At 52.9% G+C, this 24,040-nt stretch overlaps 2 protein-coding genes across 2 annotated transcripts; both read right to left on the bottom strand.

Moving 5' to 3' along the window:
• Positions 1-1,121: 1,121 nt before the first annotated feature.
• TRIM11 (tripartite motif containing 11) lies at positions 1,122-8,209 on the bottom strand. Its single transcript, XM_082651243.1, has 6 exons — positions 7,789-8,209; positions 5,191-5,286; positions 4,618-4,848; positions 3,673-3,695; positions 3,486-3,586; positions 1,122-2,915 (listed from the first exon to the last, which is right to left on the bottom strand). Exons 1-6 carry the CDS (start codon positions 8,194-8,196, stop codon positions 2,368-2,370), a joined length of 1,407 nt encoding a protein of 468 aa, XP_082507369.1. The 5' UTR covers positions 8,197-8,209; the 3' UTR covers positions 1,122-2,367.
• A 1,361-nt stretch (positions 8,210-9,570) lies between these two features.
• On the bottom strand, positions 9,571-14,716 carry TRIM17 (tripartite motif containing 17; the record flags this gene model as incomplete). The annotated part of the gene is given in 7 exon segments (XM_082651982.1): positions 9,571-10,115; positions 10,444-10,467; positions 10,470-10,564; positions 12,250-12,395; positions 12,399-12,482; positions 12,993-13,088; positions 14,273-14,716. Coding segments are annotated over 7 exon segments (1,419 nt in total). The 5' UTR covers positions 14,702-14,716.
• Positions 14,717-24,040: the final 9,324 nt, after the last annotated feature.

Here is a 24,040-nt window from a genome sequence, read left to right as displayed (position 1 = left end):
CACCCATCCTCCTTGTATTGGCACCTTTACAATAAACGCTGCATTTTCCTTCATCACAACCCGGTGTTAGTGGATTGGATTTACTGCACATGGTCGAGCAGACCCAAGTTTGGTTTGGTAACAATCATTTTGAGCTGGAGGTGTTGAGAAGCAAATACAAGCTCCCTGCCTTTCCCCATCTATCTAAAAGCAGGACACACATCTACAGAGGTATTCCTGTCCCCTCTCCACAAGAAAGATTTGGAGACAATTCTAATCTCATCAGTTTGGAGATGGTACGGGGCTGGGGGAGGGGCGGCGGTGGGGTAGGACCTACATATAACAAACCTTACTAACTAGCATTAGGTACCATTAGTTTACCTGCTCGTTTTACGACCTTGGAAGCCTAAAACTGCTTTCCCTGTCATTTCTGCATAAACATTGTTCTTTGTTGAAGATGCTGTCTAAGCCAGAGATCTAAGCTGCTGCTCTAAGTTACTCATTTTCCTGGGGTTTCTCCTATGCATGCCTGAGGTATACGTGTCAATAAACGTCTTTGTTTTTCTCTTGTTTAGCTCTATTACAGGGTCTCGGCCAAGAACTCAGAAGGGCTGAGGGCAAATGATTTTTCCTCCCTTACACTTGTGTCCAGCTTTGTTCTAAAGCCACAGCCAGAGGCGTCTTGGTGTCCTCGGGGCAGTTGTGTGCTCACTTATTAAACTCACGAGGCTGCCCCACAGGCTAGGTTTCCAGTGGCCATTGTGGAAGTCCCAAACCTTAAAAGTCCAAATCTTGCTGCAGGCAGCAACCAAACACTATGCTCCGATTCTCAACAGGAAGTGAAGCAGCGGGCCCCGTTCCTTGGGAAATCATATGGGAATAATTCCCCAGCCAAAAACATGGCCAGACTCCTGACTCAACTGAGAAAATACCTCCCCCTGTGTACATAATTTGAAGGAACTGTTGTTCAAGATATTCAAAAGTGGTGTATACATAGTAACAATAACAAAAAAGCCCAAGAATGGGAGAATGAGTAAATAATCCAGTAAATGAAATAGTACTGGCTATTGAACACAGAGGAACATGGAAAATGTTTATCAGGTTATCTGAAAAAAAGGGGAAAAATGCCCACAGTCCCTGCATGAAATGAACACACGTGTTGAGCCAAAGAACATCGAGACCATACCTGGGAGTTGCTGTGCTTGTGTGGGCAGCAGCTGCATCCCCGACTTTACCAGTGAGCATCTTGTTTCTGTAACCCCTCCCAGAGGGTGGGCCCTCTGGAGGATTTCCCCACCCTCCAACCTTAAAGATAAGGGGACTACAGACAACTGTTAATTTATTTACTGTGAGAATGGTCCTTACAATTAATAAAAATCTAGGGGTGCAGAGACGCCGCATCACACCTTCTTCAGAAAGGTGAAGAAGCGTCAAAACTTAAAGCAAAAACGAACCCTGGACTTTGTAAGCCAGGGCTCTCTGTGGCCTCCCCCGCTCCCCCAGGCAGGAGACTCTGGGTTCTGAGTTCAGGGACCATGCCACGGGCCACTGAAGAGGCATTTGAGAGGGCAACGCCAGCTTGCTCTTCTCAGTGCCGCTCAGATGGAAACAGTGAGGGGTCATTTCTGAGCCTCACACTCACCTCCAGGCCCTCAGACCTCCCAGAACTGAACCTCTGCACTGGGAACCAGGGAAGAAGCTTTTTCCAGAGGCCCTGAGTGGGCCACGTTCAGGGGGATTTGAGGGCATCTGTGTGTCCTAGTTAATGAACCACTGTATTCAGTGACTTGCTCCCAGTTCCCTCCCTGTGGCCTTTCCCACATCACCTGTCACCTGAGGACTCTACTGCACCCCAGTTAATCTGAGGCAACTACATCCAGACACCCGCCCCCGCCACCAGTTTAGACCAGACCCCAAGACAGGCTGGTGGGCTTGGAGCCACCCCTTGGCCAGCAGTCTCACAAGACAGCAGCTTTCTCGAGGTGTGGCCCCAGGGTTTGAGGGGGTGCTCAGACTGCAGCCTGAGAGTTCTGCAGGCCCTGGTGTCTCACCCCAGACTGAGGCTGGGTGGGGCAGGTTGGTGAGGCTCCTGGAACCAGAGCTACCAGGGCCCTAGGCTCAGGGCTCTGCAAAGGACTGTGTGTGATGCACTGGTGAATGGGGTCTCAGCATCTGATGACCTTGCAGAGTCCCCCGAGGCAGGACAGCCCAGCCCGCACACACTCACATGGCTTCCTGGGTGTGGCAGTGACAGAGTTCAGTTTGCTACACGTATCCGAGTGGCATTATGAGTGTTTTCCACAGCTCAGAGGACAAGCACCCTCTTCTCAGGTTTTTCAAGTGTCTCGCAGACTCGGAAGGCTGGACAAGGGGCTATGAGAGGCCTGCTCACTGGGGAGCCAGCATGTCCCCAGGCCCACCTTTCGGCCTGCAGATGGTCATAGGGGTTGGGCTGCTGGACAGAGGTGAGAAGAGGGCCCGCAGGGTCCCCGAGAAGGGCGTCTCAGGAAAGGTATACAAGAGCGACCCATCGTTGGCACTGTAGAAGGACAGATGTCCAGCCTCGTAGTCCAGAAAGATGCCCACGCGCCGGGGTGGGTCTCGGAGAGGGGCAAAAGCCCGCTCGGAGGAGTTGTAGTAGCTCCCCAGGAACACCAGGATCCAGAACCCGTTACCAGCGAACAGCTCGCCCTTCTCCTTGCGGTTGGCGTTCTCTCTGCAGACGCCCAGGGCCCAGCTGGCCCGCTCCCCGACCTCCACCTCCCAGTAGTGGCGGCCCGAGGTCAAGGGCTCCCGGCCCAGCACACAAGGCCCGGGGTCGAACCGCTCAGGGCTGTCGGGCAGGGCCTGCCGCAGGTCCCCCCGCCGCACGCTCCTCCTGTCCTCTGATAGTACCAGCTCAGGGTTGGCGGTGTCAGGATCCAGGGTCATGTCCCCTGCAGACAGAACAGTGGTCAACCCTCGAAGCTGTCTGCCCCAGACCCATACAACCTTGCAGTTTGTGACTGCCCACAAACTGACCACGCCCCTTCTCACTTGAAAAGATGCCCTAACCACTTCCAGTTGTATCTTGGAACGTTCTAGAAAGCAGTCCGTGCTTCCTTGTGATTCATGCCCCTTAGAGCACAGAAGGAAACCCTGAGTGCTTTCCGTGTCCATTCTTTTAGTCCCCAGAGAGAAGTGTGTGTGTGTTCTAGGGCAGCTTTCATCCCAGACTCCACAAACCTGGGGTCCACATGGGGCCTCTGGCACCTGAATGACCCTAGGAAGGTGTTCCCACCTCTATTTTCCCTAAATGCAACAGTGAAAAGCTTGGACCTGGCCTTCCCTTAGCTGCTATCTTCTGCCCGATAGCCCTGATCCCTCCTAGTTTCTCATCCATGAACTGGGAGCCTGCATGTTGTTCCTACCACAGACCCCAGCCCACCAGCAAAAGCTCAGGACTGGCACCTCCTCTGGTCTGGAGACAGCGCGTGGGATCCCCCCGGCCTCTGCACAACACTCACCTCGGAACCTCCGCAAGGCCTCCACCAGCCCTGGGACCCTGCACACCGTCCTCATCTCCATGGGCACCACCTCGGGAGGCTGCAGCTTCACGTCCTGGACTCTGGAGGGGCAGTGGAGGTGTCACCCCTGCAGTGGGCCCACCTTGAACCCTGCCCACCCTCCCTGGGGAGAGTCCGAAGCTCCTACCTGCGCAGGGTGTCCCTGATATCCTGTGGGAGAGACACACACTGCGTCAGCACCCATCCCCCAGGTGAAGGGCATGAAATGCAGCCAGGCCAGCTGACACCACTCCCACATCGGGACATCTCAGCTGAGACGCCAAACTGCATTTCACATAAACCTGTGGTTCTTATCTCAACCCATCCTCCTGGGCCAACCCGTCCTCCTTCCAGAACCTCTGCTTCCTGCAGCTTCTCCAGCAACATTCACTCATCCTTGAGGGCTGCTCCCTCACCTCCTAGCTGCCTGCCTAGCCCTCCCACCGCTTTACTGACCATAGCCCACTTCTGCTGACTTCCCTCAATCCCCGCCACACACTTGTCCGGGATTCTTCCTGCTTCCCAGGCTTAAGATCACCTGATGGCTCAGCAAAGGCCAAAGGACTAAATTTTAGCCCCAGGATGGCAACTGGGAGCCTCTTACTGGTCCCTGAAAGCCCACTCAGCTCTGAGGCTCCAAGGAGGGTCACCTCCCACAGGAAGCCCCCTGGGCTGCACATGCAGGATCCTTGGCTCCCACCTGCGGGCACAAATTGCAGGGGCCAGGAGCTGAGCAGATTCTCAGGGGTAGCACTGGGCCCATGCAGGAATCCCTATGGGAGACCTGTTGGCTTTTCCTCTCAGCACAGTGGGCCCAAACCTTCAGAGAGCTGGGTGGTGACCCACTGGCCTGTCCCCATTAGGGCTCCCAGACAAGCGCTAACAGCAGTTCGTGCAGTTCAGCAGTGGTGTCCACTCCCTGTGTTTCATAGGAAGGAGACCAGCTGGTGAGGACCTGAGAAGTCCAGTCAAGCACCAGTCAGTCAGCCTGCTTTGCACAATGCTTCCTCCACTTTCCTGCTCTCCATTCCCATGCCTGGCCTTCCCTTGACACCCCCCACATGCCCACCCCCAGGAATGGGTGCCAGCTCACCTGCAACAGCCCCAGTGCTGGTAGCTGGCAGCGCCCCTCCAGCTCAGTGATGAGCTCGGCCAGCTGGGCGCTCTGCTGTCCGAGCCGGGCCGCACTCTCCCGCAAGGGGGGCAGCACCTCCAGCTCTTCCTCCTCCAGCCTCTGCAGCAGCCGCTGCTCCTCCTCCACAAGCAGACGGCGCAGCCTCTCAAACTCCGTCAGCACATTCTGCCGCTGGGTCTCCACCATCTTCTGTGGGGGTCGGGGAGGACAGCTGAGGGCCTAGGACCTGGAGCCACCTTAACCCCCAATCCGGGGTCCCCCACGTCCATCCCTTCCTGACCCCAAACCCACCACTTGGGCCCTCATACCCATCCCTCCCTGATCCCCAAACCAATATACCCAGGGCCCCACATGCCTGGTCCTCCCTGACCCCCACTCCCAACCCCCAAACCCACCCTGAGGTGGGTTATACATGGGGTCTGGGGCAGGGGTGCTGCCCAGAAGCATGAGGCTGAATGTGAACAGTGGCGTCCTGCGGGGGCGGCCCTCATGCCCCCCGCCCCCACCCACATTGGGTGCCTGGCCACCTGCCTGCCACAAGGAGCAGGTCTCCTCCGCCTGGGCCTGGAACAGCAGTGCATCCTCCATTTGCTTCCGCAGATGCTCCAGGGACTTCTCCAACTTGCCCTACAGGGAGGTGAGCCCAGAGTGACCCCGGCCAGGCCAGGCCTCCAGGCTGGGCCTTATACCTGCTCCCACCTGCCCAACCCCAGCTGAGCCTGAACTACTGGCAGGGACTAGTTGTGGAAAACTGGGCCTGGGACATGACAGGTGGAGCAAACTCAAATTTGCCAGGAGATCCCTCCCACCACTGCCCTAACCAGCTACTTCCCCTTGCCTGAATGTCCTTTCTTCTGTTGTTCCCACCCCTCCCGAATCTCAGGGCAACCTTCCCACAACCCAGCTTCTCACTGCATCACCACCTTCTTTCTTCCAAACCCCTTCGTGTCTCTCTGCCTGAACAGGGCTTGCTGGGTTTCAGCTAACTGCAACGAGCCACAGGATGGGCACATTTGTATCCGGCTCCTTGGTCCTGATTTCAGGCCTATGCCTAACATTTACTTCAACCCACACTTCAACCCTGTTTACGACACACTTGGCACCTGGGAAAGCCAGGAGGCCCGAGATGCAGGAGGATCTGAAGGACCATCACAAGAGTGACAGCAGCGCTGGTGGGGATTCCACTGTTCCCTCCATCCATGTTCTAGATGCTCCAGGGCCCTGGGAGGTTGCGCTTTATAGAGCCAGCACTCCCAGGCTGTGCAAATACCAGCCACAGCCCACGGATAGCAGGTAAGAGCAGTTTGCTGGGGCATCTTCTCCAGCATGAAGACAAAGTAAGCACCAATACAGTGAAGGGTCACGCCATCCCAACCCACGCCACTATGGCATCAAGATTATTTAGAGCGGAGGTGACTGAGAAACAGCAGATGCAGGAAGAGCTCTCTGCTCTCCTCCCTTTTGCCGAAACGCAGGGCATAAGTTTTCCATGAGAACGATTCCTACCCAGTACCAGGAAGGGGAACAGTCACCACCCAGAGACAAGTTGTTGACACTGAGATGAGTCTACCTAAACAAACCTTAGTCAAATAACCCTGATGTTCCATTACTTCCCCTCAATATACTTCCTTGCTCCTTTCCCACAATTTATTGGCCCTAGAAGCCCAAATCCCCCTTCTAGTTGCTTGTCTAGTTGCTTTTCCACAATTTATCATCCTTTGTTAAAATGGACGATAAGCCTGTGAGTTTCTCACTTTTCTGTGAAACCCTTGTGCCATGTACAATTTAAAAGACTATTAAAAGTATATGTCCCTTCACCTGTTGATCTCTTTTGTCACTTTAATTTGCAAGCCTGTCATAGAACATGACACTGTAGAAGAAAACACTTTTCCTCCCCTATGATAGACAGGATTAAGTGCCACCACATGAGACTTTATCAGGTCAGCTGGGACAGGCCTCTAGAGAGCTGCTGGTCATTCTCTGCTCTTTTGGTCACTTTCCACACCCTGATTGGGGTCCTCAGTGACAGAAGTGCAAATCTGCTAGACTGATGTAAGGAGGGGGTGTTCTTGTATGCACGCTATACCTCAAAGTGAGAAGAAAACCACAAGAATTGTGTCAGGACAAGCCCAGTGATGCGGATCAGGTCTAGGTTTATTGTTGTCCCAGAGGCTTGCTCTATGATAGTGACAGAGTACTGATCCTAACGTTGACTAGAGCATGTACTTGACGCACCTCAGCAGAGAGACACTACTGGCCATAAAGCAAAATGCAAACCACAGTCAAAAAGTTTGAAAGATGCCACCCGTGTACCTAATACCCTCGGTTTCAGAAGCAAACCCACCCGCAGGAATGTAGTAGGCAGCTGGCCAGGTGAGCCAGGTTAAGTGTTTGCCCTGAGGCTCTTAGCAGAGAAAGGAGTGCTGGTGTTCGTTTGGATTTTAAGGAAATGCATCTCCAGAACAGAGAAACAAGGCATCTCAGCCTGGGCTCAAAGCAGGGCTGAGCCCTGGCTTGTCAGCTGGCAGAGTATCCTACTGGGAAAGCCTGGTGGGCCCTGGCGTCCGCCTCCTGGGGCAATGGCTCTGTCCCTGCATTGATCCCTGCCTGGGGCTCTGCAGCGGCTTCCTGGCTGCCTTCCCATCTCTTCTCACCAGAACTTCAGGACTGGCGTCGGCCCCACGGCCCTGGCCTGCCCTGCCCACAGCCCTCTGAAGGCTCAGTCCTCATCCGTGCACGTCCACCTGGGACCAGCCACCTCTGAGGTTCCCTTCCCACTTTCTCCTCTCCCGGCTCCATCCCTGCCAAAGGTCAGTCAAACCTGCCCAGTCCCCGCCCCAGGCAGCCCTCCCACCGGTTCTGTGGGACCTAGACTTCAGAAAGCACGCCCCCTCCCCACGACCAGGTCCCCAGGCCAGCGCCTCACTGGTGGGCGGTGCCCCAGTCCCTCTAGGGTGCCGTTTGGGACAGGCTACACCCCCCTACACACCCCCGAGACCCGGACCAGGTTGGGACCCGAGCCCACAACCTGGGCCAGGATGGGGCCCCCAACTCCCCAGGCCCAAGCCACGTCCCCGCAACCCGCAGCGACGCCCTGCTAGGCCGTGCTCCGCCTGGACCTGCCCACACCTTGAGATCGTCAGCCGCGTCCTGCAGCGGACGCACTCGGTGCGCCCAGTGCTCCCCTGAGCGCTCGCAGGCCGCGCACAGCAGGCGCAGCTCGTCGCCGCAGAAGGCGGCCAGTGGCTCGCGGTGCGCGGCGCACACGCCCTGTGGGACGGGCGACGGAGGGTGCAGGCGCCGCGCCATCTCGGCCATCTTGGCGAGCGGTCGGTTGGGTCGCAGGTTCCTCTGCGGGGACAGCTCGCGGCACTCGGGGCACGCGTACGGGCCCTCGGGCTGGCCCCAGCAGCGCCGGATGCACTCGCGGCAGAAGTTATGGCCGCAGTCGGTCATCACCGGATCCGTAAAGTAGTCGAGGCAGATGGCGCAGGTGGCCTCCTCTTGGAGGTTGGTGGACAGGTCCGGGGCGGCCATGGCACCGGTGGAACGGAGGAGGGCAGTGTGGTCCGCCGGGTCGGGCGGTGGCCGGCCGCTGCCGGGACTATGGGGAGCGCGCAAGGACGCGGGGTCTCCGGGGACGCGAGATGCAGGGCACCAGGGGACTCGGGAGCTTCGGAGCGCAAGGGCTCCGGGGTCCAAGGCTGCGCGACTCCTGGGATGCGGAATATACGGCTCCGGGACTGCAGAGGCTCCGGGAACGTAGGGCCTAGGAATACCGTACGCAGGGAGGAAGAGGAGTCGAAGCGGGGACGGAAGCAGGAAGCAGCTGGGGTTTTTTTGTTTTTTCCTTTGGAGCAACCCACTTTAGCTCCGGATTGGCCGTGGCCTGTCACGCGGCCCGCGGGCCGGACAGAATTGGAGGTTGCTCACCCGCTGACCTTGCGTCGCCGCCGCCGCCTGCGCTGCTGCCTCTGGGCTGTTGCGGTGTTGCACGGTCTGGCCTCTCCGTCGGGCCTGGGGAAAGGTGGGGTGCAGGGGCCGGGGCCAGCGGGGTGCCCCGCACGGTCACTGGGCTGTCCGCGAAGCGCAGAGACTGGGAGGACAAGGGCAAGCTGAGGCTGTGTCGTGGGCCCCAAATCGTTCCCCGTGCGCTCCTGGGTGTCTTCGCGCGTCCCCGGGCTGGGAACGGTCAGAACTTACTGGGTGACGGGCTTGGCCCGCAGGGACTTTGGCCTTGTTGGGGTACGAGTACATTGACCAGAATTCTAGGTTTCTGGCAGCTGTTATCTGGCTGTTAATGCGTCTGCAGCGGCGGGGCTCAGGGGGAGGTGGTGGGGTGGGCGGTGGAGAGGGAGTGAAAAGAAAGGACCCTCTCTGATCCTCACTCTGAATTTTGCCCCTGCAACTTCCCTGGGTGGAAGGGATGGAGGTGGGGAGCTCTGAGGCTTTTAGGATTTCAGCTTGAAAAATCTCTTCACTTTTTCATTTTCCCCCTGTGAAGGACCCAAATATGGAATTTGTGGAGGACAAAGAAGGTAGATATTTGAGGACTTGGCTGTACATATAAAAACCTGAACCATGGAGGAGCCAATGAATGGCAGCATCTCAAGTGGAGAGTGAGGGACATGGCTAAAGAACACTGCACCACACTGTGCCTGGTACAGATGTTTTTAGAAACTGACCCACTATGGAAGTTTTCTTTTCTATGAAGCATCTGTAAATATAGCCTCTTAATGTTTAACTGCTTTAATCATGATTATATTTCCGCTTTGTGAAACCACCCTGCACAGCCGATGGCTCTCAAATGCCTCGTGCCAGATAAGCTGGGCAGGTGGGCCTTGCTGAGCTGGACCACATCACCTTCTGGAGAAACCAGGGCTGCCCAGGCTCCCCCTTCTTGCGCCGCTGTCACTTCACCCATAGGGTCACTGTAGAGATGACCATCTTGCCCGATTTGGGGGCCCCAAGGCAGAAGAAGGGTTGCAGGGGGCCAGAGAAGGCGGGCTGGGAGTAGGTATGTGGGTGGGACCCATTGTTCACATTGTAGAATGACACGTCTGTGGCCTCGAAATCCAGGAAGATGCCCATGTGGCTGGGGGGCTCAGTCAGCGTGACGGGTGTCAGGGCAGACGTGGCAGGTGCATACCTCTTTCCCTTGCATAGCTGCACCACCCAGAACCCATTTTCTGGGTACTTGGGGACCCTGCCCCTCCGGCTCACGTTGTCCCAGCACACACCCAGGACCCACAGTGCATCACCAGTGAGGTTCATGCCCACCTCCCAGTAGTGCCTCCCTGAGGAGAAGGTCTCTTGGCCCACTGCGCAGGGGTAGGCTAGGAACCTGTCCTTGCCATGGGGTGTGCCGTCCATCGGGGTGCTCAGGTAGCGCCTCTGGCGGCTCTCATATAAGAGGAGGTAGGGGTATGCCGTGGAGGGGTCGGGCACCACATCCTCTGGAGACGGGCCCGGAGTGGAGGGGAGAGAGGGACCTTTCACGGTCAGGGTGGGGAGGGTGAGGCCCTAGCAGGGGCCAAATAATCCCGCATTCATCCTAACCCCCACCCAGGCCTCCCTTTGGCTGAGTTCAGCTGTGAACCTGGGGTTGCTGCATGATCCCGTACCCCAACTGTGGATATTGGTGGTGCCAAGGAGATGGGGCTGGGGAACCATTTGAGCATTAGGTCGTGTGGTTGAGACCCACTCCCCATTGGTGGCCCTTGCCTTGAGTGGCTAGGAGCAGGGTGGGGCACTGCCAAGAGCACCTGGGCCCCCACTACTTACCTTGGAAGCTCTTGAGCACCTCTGTCTGCCCGGCACCCTACAGACGGTCTTCAGCATGGTGGGGGTGGTCTCTGGGTACTGCACGCTCAGGCTGTTCTTCCTCCAGTGGACACAGGTCTCACTGTCCCCTCTGGCCCCACTTGCAGTCCTCCTTGCACCCATCACCTCCTGCACCGCAGGTGGCTACGTACCTGCCCAGGAGGTCCTTCACATCCTTCAAAAGACACAGAAGGAGGAAGAGAGATTGGCAAGGTCTCATTAGGGATCTGTGGAGCTGAGCACCCTGTGTCGACATTTGGCCAGTATGGGCTAGAAGGGCTTTATGATGTTTTCCCATGGCCCTGTTTGCAGTTCCCAGAGTGTAACGCTGTCTTTTGGCTGTACACAGTAAGGTATCTGACTTACCCAAGCCTCCTGCTACCCATCACAATGAATGAGGACACAGGGAAGCTGTCCTGCTCATGATGGACCATGAAGGCATGGGAGACGAAATGGTGTTTTCACCCTGTGGGCCTTGGGCCTTGAGTGGGTCAGGAGTCAGTTTAGTGGGTTGCGAACAGCTTGCTCTTTTTTTTTTTTTGCGGTACGCGGGCCTCTCACTGTTGTGGCCTCTCCTGTTGCGGAGCACAGGCTCCGGACGCGCAGGCTCAGCGGCCATGGCTCACGGGCCTAGCCACTCCGTGGCATGTGGGATCTTCCTGGACCGGGGCACGAACCCATGTCCCCTGCATCGGCAGGCGGACTCTCAACCACTGCGCCACCAGGGAAGCCCACAGCTTGCTCTTTGATAGAAGACAAAGTATTTCCCCAAAGGTAGAGCGAGTGTATAGTATTGTCTACACCAGGACACTTATTGGGGACAAAAGCCACAGGATGCCAGGATAACAGGCATAAAACTAGATTGACCCAGGCACACTGGGAGATACAGGTACCCTGCATGTGGCATTTGCTTCGCTTGTGTAAACACATTCCTGTGAATGTGTGTATAATGGCTCACAGTGTGAAATGTATTTTTTTGCTATGGATTCCATCACTCTGCACACTTGATGAGCCAGTTACCCACTTTTTGGCCAACATAATTGCCCCTTCCAGGGCCTCGGTGTTCAGGCCTATCCCTGGCAGGCCAGCTGCACCTTCTCCCCATTTCCATAGCTGGCAGGTGTGATCATGTGACTTGCTCTTGCCTGAGAAGTCACGGGCACCTGTCTGGGCCAGTGTGTCTGTGCCCTGCATCACTGTGGACAACAGCTGCCCTCAGGCCACATCCCTAGGCTATGAAGGGAATGAACACAGGTCTCTAGGATTGGAGCCTGTCATAGACTGAATTGGCCCCTCCCGAAATTCATCTGTCGTGGAGCCCTAACCCCCAGCACCTCAGCATGTGACTGTATTTGGAGATAGGGTCTTAAAGATGTGATTAAGATAATATCAGGTCATTAAGGTAGACTGTAATCCAATCTGATGATGTCCTTATAAGAAGAAGCTATCAGGGCACAGACACAGAGGGACGACCATGTGAGGACACAGGGAGAAGATGGCTGTCTATAAGCCAAGGAGAGAAGCCTCAGGAGAAACCAGCTCTGCCCACTTGAGCTCAGACTTCCAGCCTCCAGGAATGTGAACAATAAATGTCTGTTGTTTAAACCACCCAGTCTGTGGTATTTGTTATGCAGCCTGAGCTGACTGAGACAGAGCCTTTCCCATGGGCCTGAATCTGTTGCCACAGGTCAGCCCACCCTAACCACACCTGAGCCAGAGCTCATGCCCCCACCCCCCACCCCCAGCCAGGTGAACAGGTGTGCCCACCTCACCTGCAGCATCTGGAGCGGTGTGCACTCATTCCTGTCCTCCAGCTGCAGTAGTAGCATCTTCAAGGAGTGACTCTGCTGGTCCAATGAGGCCATGCTCTTCTGCAGCTTTGCCACTGTCTCCTCCTCCTCCTCCTTCAGAGCCTAGAGGAGGCGCCGCTTCTCCATCAGGAGGAGGCCCATCTTCTCAAACTCAACCACGATGCGCTCCCTCCGCTCCTTCACCTTCTTCTATGGTGGTAGTGGTGGGGGTCCTACGTGAGGTACCGCTCAGGGCCCCACCACCCCAAGTGCCTGCTTTCAGACCCCACCCACCAACCAAACCCACCAGCTTGGAAGGGCCGCTCTGGGGACAATGGCACATCTCTGAATGCCAGTGACCCACAGAAAACCAGCAAACCTGGCAGGCCAGGGGCCACACAGAGGCCCCCTGCACTGTCACTGTAGCATAATTTTACTCTGAGCCCCAAATGGCAACTTCCAAGCACCCGTGTGCCCTTGCTCCCCGCATCTCTGAAATGGCCAGTCTGTGCTGAGGGCACTGTTCTCAGTCCTGGTTTGGCAGGAATTCTGTGACCTGGGAAATCATTGCCTTTCTGGGGTCCCACGTTCACATCCACACGGGACAGTGATTCCTACCTCAAGGGGTTCCACAGGTTCAGGAGACCCTGCGGATGCTTTGGGGCCTGGCTGGGCCTTCCCCACCCTGCTCAGCTGCTGAGCGTGGTCCCCAGCACCTACCTGCCATTCGGCCAAGGTCTGTTCCTCCTTGGCTTGCAACTTCCCGGTCTTCCTCATTTCCTCTCGCAGGTATCCCATGTTCTCCTCCAACTTCAACTGTGGGGCGCCCAAACCATGGGATTTGGGGTCAGTGGGCCCCCTGCATGCCCCACATCTAGATGGTGCCCTCTGAAGCTGCACCCACCCCAAAGACCATCCTAGTGGGGCGAAGGGGATGGAAATACACCACCTCAAAATCTGCCCCTTTGGCATGAGGACTATTTTGAGCAGGAGGCAACTGAGAACAGATGCAGAAAGATGCCTTGCAGGGGCTCCCATTACCTGAGCAAAAGCACCTTGCTGGGAATGTTTTATGCCCATGAAGAAGGTGGAAGGTTGGTGTTAAGATGGACCTGCACTAATAACCCTTATCTTCCTTTGATTTCCCCCTATATATTTACTTTCTGCTATGCTCTGAATGTTTGTGTCCCTCTCCGCCAAATTCATATATTGAAGCCTTAACCCACGATGTGATGGTAGAGGTGGGGCCTTTGGGAGGTGATGAGGTCATGAGGGTGGAGCCCACATGAATGAGATTAGTGCCATTATAAAAGTGACCCCAGAGAGCTCCCTTGCCCCTTCTTCCATGTGAGGACACAGTGAGAAGTTGGCCATGTATGAACCAGGAAGGGGCTCTCACCTGACTGTGCTGGTGCCCTGATCTTGGACTTCCAGCCTCCAACTGTGAGCAATAAATTTCTGCTTATAAGCCACCCAGTCTGTGGTATTCTGTTACAGCAGCCCAAGCAGACTGAGGTACTTTCCCCATAGTCTGCCACCCTTGGGAGGCTGAAACCTTTGCCTTTGTCTTGTTGCTTTTCTCCAAATGTATTATTCTTTGTTAAGATTCTAGATAAGCCCAAGTTCTAACTGACCCTTTTTTACTGTTGCTGCAGTTTCTCCCGAGTGACTCTCATCACACGCATGTGTTAGTAAACGGTTTGCCTTTCTCTTCGATTTGTCTTTGCTCAATCTAATTTATGGGCCCCCAGCCAAAGGGCCTCAAGTAGGTGGAGGAGAAAGGCTCCCCTCCTCTTCCCTAACAGAGGGTTGCCTGGCCTCCCCACACAGATGGCTGTACAAAGACCAGGGAATGTGGACAGGCCCATGTGGGGACTTTGTCAGTCTGGACTCCTGCATAATCAGAGGTGACACCACGATGGCCTGGCCACCAGCCTGTTTTGTCGTGGGAGTGTGGGGACACTTGGACCTCCCTGCCCTGGCCCCCAGCCCAGGCCCACCTTGTATTCCTGCACAGCCTCCTCAATAGGGACCACCCTGTGGGGCCGGTGTTCCTGGGACTCCCTGCAGATGACACAGATGGGACTCTGGTCGTCCTCACAAAAGAGTTTGAGCAGCTCCTGGTGCACCTGGCACAGGTCCCTGCTCTGTAGGCTGGGGTGCTGCCCCGCCATCTCGGCCACCTTGGTCAGCAGACGGTTGGGCCGCAGGTTCCTCTGGGGGGATAGCTTGCGGCACTCGGGGCAGGGAAAGGAGCCCTTACACTTTTTCCTCGTTTTCTGGCCTTTGGCCTTCTCCCAGGTCAGCCGGATGCACTGTCGGCAGAAATTGTGACTGCAGGTGGTCATCACGGGGTCTGTGAGGTAGTCGAGACAGGTGGAGCAAGTGGCCTCCTCCTGCAATTTTCTGGCAAGTTCCACAGCGTCCATGGCTCCTGGGGAAGGAACGGAGTGTCCTGCCACATCCTCTGTCTGGAGTTCTGTCTGGGCTCTCCATAGTACTCTCTCAGCATCCTTTTGCAGATGGAGTCTGAACACGGGGTTGTTAGGGTACCCTGACTTATCTTCAGTAAGAGGCACAAATGCCTCCCTGGAAGCTGACAAAGACCCTCTCCTTCACCAAACCCCAGTCAGCTTCCGCTGAGCTGTAGGCCTGTCTTTAGCCGGCCCCACCCAGTTTCAGCAAGAATTTCACAGTACTCCCACCATAATATCTGATCTAGTTCCTCATTCCCACCTTTAATGAACACATGCCCTTGACCCTCCTTGGGCAAGAATCCTGTTTGGCCAGTTTAGCGAGAAGCCCCCTCCTCATGGCGCCTCTTAGTGATTTTCCATCACTGAACCCCATCACCCTGCTCCTTGGCTACAGATCCCCAGCTGTCTTGGCTACAATCAGAGATGACCCCCCATCTCCCTCTGCAATTGCAATAGTCTTAAATAACGTCTTGCGTACGGTTTTAACAAGCATCATGTTTCTCTTTAACAGAACACCCGCAGAACTAAGGAAAAAGGGAGTTTTAGAGGAACAACACTCTTCCATTAGGGAGCGGGGTTGACGAAGGTTCTCTCTTTAACCAAACTCTAGCTCAGCCTCCCTGAACTTTCCAGTCAGGCCTTGGGCTTCCATGTTTGTCTCTGCATTGTTCGAGTTTAGCAGGAATCCCACTAGGTGGGTTTAACCGGACACACACCCCCACCCCTGCTACTAAGACGTGTCCTCTTAGTAATTTCCCATAACTTACCCCCACCCTACTCCTTGGCTATACATCCCCGCTGGCCCATGCTGTATTCAGAACTGAGCTTCACATGGGGTTCTATATAGAACCCCAGGTTCTATGCTGATCTCTTTCTTCCTATTTCAATAGTCCTGAATAAAATCTGTTTTTACCCCTCTAAATACCATCCAGCTCTGGTTTTCCTTGACAAGGTGCTGTGCAGAAAAGACAAAGGAAGGCTATTGCATGCACACAAACACACACTGCACACAAACACACGTGCACATGTATGCACGCACGTTCACACACAGGCACACACACACAAAAGCACATGCAGAGGCACCTACACACGTGTACACACTTGAACACACAAACACACATACACACACACACTCTGGGGTTGGAATACCCATGACCTTATCCAGTGGAGATCCAAATCTTCCCCTGTGCACTGCACTGGGTAGTTGTTAGGGCTGAGTTAGAGACTGGATTTGAAAACATCATTTCTGAATTACAAGCACCATCCAGATTCCCTTTTGTACAATCTGAAACGACGGCGGCTGGATTCTGCAGATTCGTGAGTCCCTGACATTGGTTCACTTTGCCTGGAGCTGTCTCTGTGAAGAGCCTTTGGGGTCAGTCTCTCTGCTTTCAGCTGCCCTTAGGCCCAACTGCTGCCCACTCAACAGAAGGTGGGTGACAGTAGGGCAGTCTGGTGGGCTGGGGCTCAAGCTCCGGCTCAGGTTTTGCGGGAAGCTATCCAAGGGCTCTGGGTCAGTGACGGTGGACGGGCCTCCTTGGACCCCAGAATGTTCCTCTGTAAATGTAGGGCTAAAATAGTTGGCTCCTCCCAAGTTACAACCACCTTCAAAGCTGGGACGGCCAGTCTACTAAGGGCAGGGGGCGCACGGGGTCCCAACCTGAGCCTCAGCGCCCACAGGGTGACCACCTGCCTGCTCCCTCAAGGGGCTGGTACTCACGGGGGAAAGGGGTGCACGCTGCACCTCGCCTGGAGCCCCCAGCCACGCCTGCAAACGCGGCCCAGGAAAGCCTGCGTTTGCGCGACGGAGACCATCCGGGAGGGAATGCAAGGGCACCAGGGCTGTGGGGCTTTGTGGCGGCAGCAGGAGCCGGGAGCCGAGGGGCGGGGCCCGTTATCAGGGTGCGGGGCGGGGAGGTTTACCTTGGCGAGAGGTTGTCAGCAGCCTGGGGATGGGGGCAGGATCCTCCTGATGCGCTAGGAGCCGGCACAGAGGTGGGGGTGGGGAGGGAGAGGGAGCAGGGCAGGGGGTTTGGTAGCCAAGAGGGGAGGGGAAGAGGTAGATGGGGATGGGGAGCCTTGTCCGTGGTGGGGGCGAAGACCGGTGGGGAGGCAGGGGGCGGATCCCGTGTTGGCAGGGACGTGAGGACGGAAGAGGCAGCAGGGCTCAGGCACCCCTTTGGGGAAGATGAAGGGGGTCGCTGGTCCGTAGGAGGCCCCAGGTCTCCTGCAGCTCCCGCAGCTACGCTCTCCCCGCTCAGGCGTGGCTGGCTGAGGTGTGTTTCTTGTTTCTTTAACGTCTCTAGGATGGAGTCTGGTGGTTCAAGGTTCTGCCCTGTGTGTGCCAGGGCAGTGAATGGGGGTGCGGGCCAGGCAGCTTGTTGAATGAAGGAATACTGGTTGCTAATTCGAATTCCCTGGAAGTTCCTGAACCTCCTCTGCATGTAAGGTGATTCTGGGCTGATGATTTCTTTCAATTTAGAAAATAGAATCACAGAATTTTTAAAACATTTCTTTCTCTGTCCTTTTCAAATGTGTGTACATCTTTTTACGGGCTAAATAAGCCTCTTGGCCCATCTCACATATCAGGAATGATTCAAGGACCCAGGAGCATGCCTGAAATGTAATCATTTCCCAGAGGCCTGGGAGGAGATAGGCCTAACTTGCCATCTGACTTCAAATCACCTTTGATCATAATTGTAGGAGAAAATTAGCCAACATTACTGTGAAGACATGAAAGTAATAGGTTGTATCCACTCAGCCATAGAAAAGGGTGAGGTTCCCTTCCAGCTCTGAAGTCCCTTTAGCTATTGCTTGTGATCAGCGTCATGTTCTGATTGAATGCTCATTCGATAACAAAAAAAAATTTTTTTTTCTCTTCTCTCTTTATGGAGAGGTTTTCTGGGTTGGGAGCAGATTTTGTTGTGTATTATATTTCCCCAACATTAATGTGCAGCAAAAGTAGAGAACTAATGGTGATCAGATTCAGACTCACGTCTTTGCCGAGGATATCGTGTACAGGTGTGGGTGTGGTTGCAGGTACTGCAGAAGCAAAGTTTTGAAGAACTGGAAAGACTGTTAAACCTGCAACAGGGCTGGAGAGCCTTTGGTCACTGTTGAGAATTTGAGGCAGGGAGGGTGTGGATTATGGTCCAGCATCATCTGTGCAGCTTGTTGGAGGCCCAGCGGGGAGGCTGCTGGTCCCTTATGAGCTTCTACTACTGGCTGTGACACCATGCCACTTGCTCAGAAGGACACATGGACCCAAATGGTCCAGGTCATAGCACAGAGCATGCATCCTCCCAGAGGCAGCTTCTTCCCCACAACACCCCCTATTCTCTTTCCAACGTGGAAGTCAATGGAAACAACCCAAATGAGAGCGAGCAGAGGGTGTTTATTCATAGCTCTCTGCAGCAAGGGAGATGGCCACCGTCCCTTGGCAGCAATTCAGAGACAATCAGTGGGGTGCGAGAACTTCCTTGTGGAAAAAGAGAAGGTTTCATCTTTGCCCTGATGGAGGTTGTGGGTCTGGGGAACTGGAGCAGCTGACTAGCAGTGGAGTGTCCTGGACTGTCGCTAGAGATAGCAGTCTGATGTCCCACAAGTCTGACTGGCAGCAGACTGGCTTCCTGGGCTGGTTCATGTAGAGCGTATTTTGGTTTCCTGGACAGGTTTACTATAGACTGAATGTGTGCCCCTAAAATTCATATGTTGAAACCTAGCCCCTGGGAGGTGGGGCCTTTGGGAGGTTGATTAGGTCAGGAGGGTGGAGCCCTCATCAATGGGATTAGTGCCTTTATAAGAGAGACCCCAGAGAGCTCCTTTGCCCCTTCTATCAGGTAAGGACACAGCAAGAAGATGGTTGTCTGTAAACCAGGAAGCAGGCCCTCCCTAGACACCGAATCTGTTGGTACCTTGATCTTGGATTCCATCTTCCAGAACTGTGAGAAATAAAGGTCTGTGGCTTATTAGACAGCCTGTCATGGTATTTTGTTACAGCAGTCAGAGCAGATTAAGACAAGACTGCTGCACGTTGTGGGTCAGAGTTCTGTTTTTATATATGATCTGACCGATGTTTTTATGTTCAGTCTCCAACTGGTGTGAAGCTGCTGTTAGATCAGGGCTTGTCTGACCGGGGGAGAGACCATCTTCTCAGCCCAGTGGTTTCCAGAGGAATATTTTGAGACCACACGTGGGGCAGTGGTTTCCTGCCCACCCCGAAGCTGTCCTTGGTGGTCCCCTCACCCTTCCTGTGTGGAGAGCTCGGCCTGGCAGGAGAGCTAGCTGCAGAGAATCAGCTCAGGCTGTGGTGCCTGGAGACAGTAGAGGAAGGCCATGGATCCGAGCAGAAGTTGGATGAAAAACCAGTGGGTAAGGCTAAGGAGTACTTGTGTTAGGGAACCATTAACTGAAACCACCTGCCCTGGCCAGGCAGCATAATAACTGCTTGCATGAGTTATCTCACAACACAAGGTCCCCAAAAGGAACACGGAACTAATAAGCTACTGCCAGCCAGAAGGATTCGGGAGGGGACAGAAGAAGGGAGGAGACACCAGCCCATAACATGTCCTGCCAACCTCCCAGAAATCACGTTGGAATCCATCTTGGCTGAGAGATGTGTGCACCACCAGGAAGGACCCTGAGTCAGACCAAATATGGGCACAAGCAAGATGATTGGCCAGAGACAACCCGGAAAGCTAACTCCATTACCATAAAACCTGAGCCTGCGAGCCTTGTGGCAGAGCAGTTCTCTTGTGTTCTCTTACCCTGATGCCCCTTGCCAATAAAGTCTCTTACTTTGTCAGCACGTGTGTCTCCTTGGACAATTCATTTCTGAGTGTTAGACAAGAGCTCACTCTTGGGCCCTGGAAGGGGTCCCTCTTCCTGCAACACTTGGGTGCCTGAGCCTGTGGCCTTCGGAGCCTCACATCACTTCGTGCCTGATGACATGGACTTACAATTTCATTTCTAGCTCTTTTTTCTACTTAATTACTTCTGTAAAGTTTGAATCATTTTATTTTGGGTTTTTGTTTCCATCCATATTTGCCACTTTTAGCCAGAGGGACAGAAACCAAAAATTTAAAATCAAACAGTCTTTTTTTGGAAATATACAAAACTAAATATAAAAGGAAATATAAACTTTCAAATGATGATTTTGATGTGTTTGTAGCATTTATTCTTCTGAGATGTAGGGAAGGAAAATTTTTTCCTCTACCATCTCAAGGACATGTGAACTAAACTGATAAAAGACAGAATAATAAGAAAAGGATACACATTTTATTTGATGTTAATTGTTTTAAAATTAATGTGCATGGGGGCTTCACAGACAAGAACTGAACCCCCCCACCATATAAAAAAAAAAAAACCAGACTCAAGGGCTTATATTTAGATTGAAAAAAAATCACAATGTGGGAGTTGTGAGTTAAGTTTTATATTGGGGCAAAATGAGGACTATAGCCTGGGAGACAGTGTCTCAGATAGATCTGAGGAACTGCTCCAAAGAAGCGGGTATATGGGGAGTCAGTATATACGTGATTTTGGTGAAGGGGGATACACGCAATAAAGCAAGTATTTCGGCGGAAGGTTGCTGCTAGTCATGAGGAGCAGATGTCTCTGTTAATGATTTTAGTGCTTTTCTAGCTACAAGATGCAAGAATTTGGGCTCATAATCTTCTCCTGAAAATATCTAACTGTCCAAAGGTCTGTTCTGCCAGTTTTCCCCAGAGCACAAAGTGCCTCATTCCTGATCTCCACCCTGAACTCCTCTCGGGGTGTGTTGAAGGTCAGCGACTGCGTTGGCAAGTGACAATCTTTGTAGAGGCAAATGGCAAGTGCCAATTTTTAGTTGGCAAAAATATCAATTTTAACAAAGGAGATAAATGGTGGACAAGTAACAAGAAAAAAGAAGGAAGCTTGAGCTTCTTGGCATGGTGTGATGGGAAGGTAAATATATGGGGAAAGGAATGACAGGTAGGGGTTATTTAGCAAGTTTTGCTTCTGCAGACTCACCTCAGTGTTGAGGTGAGATCGTCCTCTTTGGTGATCTCCTTTTTCTGGTACAGGGGTGGGGGGACACCTATGCAAGGGGTATTTATGCCCTGCTTTTAGGCAGATAGAGGGAGAGCAGAGAGCTCATTCTGTGTCTGTTTTATCTCAGTTGACTTCAGCTCAAAATAATCCTGTGGCAAAGAAGCATTGTGGTGTAAGCTCTGACAGTTACCCTCTCGTTTTGCGATGTATGCAATGTAAGTGCCTGACTTAAACTTCGATTGCTGAGGCGTCCACTTCAAAGGGGGCGTTCTGAAGCCTATCTCAGATAAATATACAGCCAGCCACATAACTAGATAAAGAGCCAGGACTTGAGCAGGCACCTCCTAACTCCTGCCCCCGCCCCCCAAGGGGCTTCTTTATTTTAGCGATCCTGGTTGATTTAGTTAACTGGCCTTTTGGGCTGCTTGGGTTTTATTTCTTTGGTTTTTCTCCTTTTCTTTCTTTTTCTTCTTCCTGTGACTAAATTCTTGCTCTTATGTTTTAACTTCATCAATAAAGAGTGAACTAATAAAACACTAGGCCCCTACCCTTGACCCCATGAAAGTAGAACAAGGCCACCAGGCCATTCGTGTTCTCTCTCCCGCCACCCACCACATGCCTTCTATGCTCCAAGAACTGTAAGTGAAAAATTCTTTTTTTCTTCAAAGCTTCCTAATACTTATTGCTGAAGAGCATCTTGCAAAATCATAATAAAACCCACAAGGATTGGTCCAGTTGTAACACTAGTTTGGAAGGGGCTCTGTGGGAACCTCACCAGGCTCAGGGAGTGCCCCCCGCCCCACCCCCTGGCATTTCTAGCCAATAGCATTACTATTGTCAGGCTGAGACTGGCACAAAACAGGCATATTTTGGATGACATATTCGAATCCATTTCAAAGGTTATTGTCAAAGATAAAGCCGGACGCTAGTGAAAGGTGGTAAAGACAGATTTCATCCAGTACTATTGTAAGAGGGGAAAGAGACCTCAGTATAGAACTGACTTCAACTCTGAATACTGCAAAGACAGCTGGGATTTGTAGACGGTGAGTGGATGGAAAATTACTAAGAGGAAACATCAGTGGGAAGGGGGTGTTGACAGAAATAATCAATAAACAATCTATAATAAGAATAGAAAAGAGCTTTATTTCAGCCAAACTGAAGACTATAACCTGGGAGATAGCCTCTCGGGTAGCTCTGAGGAACTGCTCTGGAGAAGCCTGTTTTCCAGCATAGTTTTATATCTTGTCCGATCAAAGAACATCAAACAGATAGGGGGTACATTCATTCAAGGTTTAAAAAATAAAACCAGATCAGCAGTGAGTCAGTAGGGCTTTGGTGCCTGGGAAGGGAGTCTTATCATCAAAGGAGTGCTTGTACTGGCGTCCCAAGGAAGACTAAAGATTAAATAATCTTTATCTTTTAAATGGACATTCTTTACTTCTGATCAGTGCACTTTTTTTTTTAATGACTGAAGCAGTTGTACAATGTATGTTTGATAGACTGCAAACAGGCTGTTCTAGTTAGCATAAAATTCAAGTTAAGTCATATATAAGCCAGAATGACTTCTCCATACATCAGTATGTGAAAATTCCATCCACCAGGGGGATTCTTGCTTAACTGCCTGTCTTAGTCTGTTCAGTGTGTGGTAATAGGGTACCATAGATGGGGTGGCTCGTAAACAACAGACATTTATTTCTCACAGTTCTGGAGGCTGGAAGTCCAAGATCAAGTTGCTGACGGATTTGGTGTCTGGTGAGAACCTACCTCGTGGTTCATGGACCGGCCTTCTCACTGTGTCCCCACGTGGTTGTAGGGATGAGGGAGCTCTCTGGGGTCTCTTTTATAAGGTCAGTAATCCCATTCATGAGAGCTCTACCCTCCTGGCCTAAGCACCTCCCACAAAGGCCCCACCTCCTCATACCAGCACCTTGGGGGTTAGACTTCAATATACAAATTTTGGGAGGCCATCCAGTGGTCTACATCACTGGCCTAACAGGATTCTTGCTCAAGGCAGGACAAGGATGTATGTATACACCAAAGGTGGGGAATGAAGAACTAGATCAGACATCGCGGGTTGGGGGCACATCTTACTAAACTGACTTAACATGACCCTTGCTAAGGGCACGGCCAGAATGAACACAGACGCCCAAGGTCCAGGCCTTGTTGAGGAGGGCTCAGAGGAGCCTGGCTGGAGTTTGGTCAAGGAGGAGAGTCTTTGTCATTAATAAAGCTTGAACTTGCTTTAAGACTTTGGGGGCACTGCAAGCTGCCCTCTGGTTTGTGGGAGCTGACGGGCATTTGCATACTTTGCCGTGATGTCCAAAATGACCGGGAGAACCATCAGCATTCCTGTAAACCTTAAAGTTGGTATTTTATGGAATATAACATAGGGGACATTTTAAGTACATTCAATACCGCTTTGGGGTGTCATTTCCACAGAGCTGTGGGATTTTGGTCTACTCGCCTTGCAAAAGTGGAATCCTTTATGCAATTATCCTCAAGACAGGTACCCACCTCCTAGTGAAAAAGATGTGTGCCTGTCCTCCTTCGGGAATCTGGTGGGAATGGGCTTAGGTCAAGCGTCTGCAGCCCTGCAACTTCCAGGCCTTGTTCCAGTTTTGCCTTTTGAAATAACAGAGTAATCCTCTCCTTCTTCTGCCTCATGTAGCCAGTCCTTCAAGTATCTGGAGGTATCCACTTTGTTATCCACCCCACACCTTCCCCACTGGCCCCTAGCAGGTTGTCCATGCTTCAACCATAATACCTGCACTGCTGCCACCATTCTTAACTTGGCCTGGTTTCCGGATATCTCACTAACATGATTGTTTTTCTGTGTAGTTACCACAGAGCCTGCCATATCTGTCGGGATTTTGTTATAATAACAAACTGCCCCATATTCTGAAGATACACCACAGCAAAGGTTATTTCTCACGTCCACTGCCTGTGCATCGTGGGCCTTGTAGGGGAGGGGGAAAAATCTTTCCCCCCATCCTCTTATGTTTTCCTGAGGTCTATGAATTAAACTGACATCAGGCAGATTAAGAGAAGAAAAAGCATCCAATTTTCTTATGTTTTTAATTATGTATGGGAGCTTCCTAGAAAGAACTGAAAACACAAATTGGTGGTTAGACCCTGGGGCCATTATACCATTTTAACAAAGGACACTAAATTGTGGAGAAGCGACTAGACCAAGGAAAGGGGGTCTGGAATTCTGGGGGAGGGGGGTTGTGGGAAGGTAACTAAGGAAATGTATGGGAGGCA

The sequence above is a fragment of the Grampus griseus genome (assembly GCF_964374135.1).
Source record: "Grampus griseus genome assembly, chromosome: 3".
In the NCBI taxonomy this organism is placed as follows: Eukaryota; Metazoa; Chordata; class Mammalia; order Artiodactyla; family Delphinidae; genus Grampus; species Grampus griseus.
Note: the sequence above shows the minus strand (reverse complement) of the source record. Positions and strands in the feature narration are given on the sequence as shown.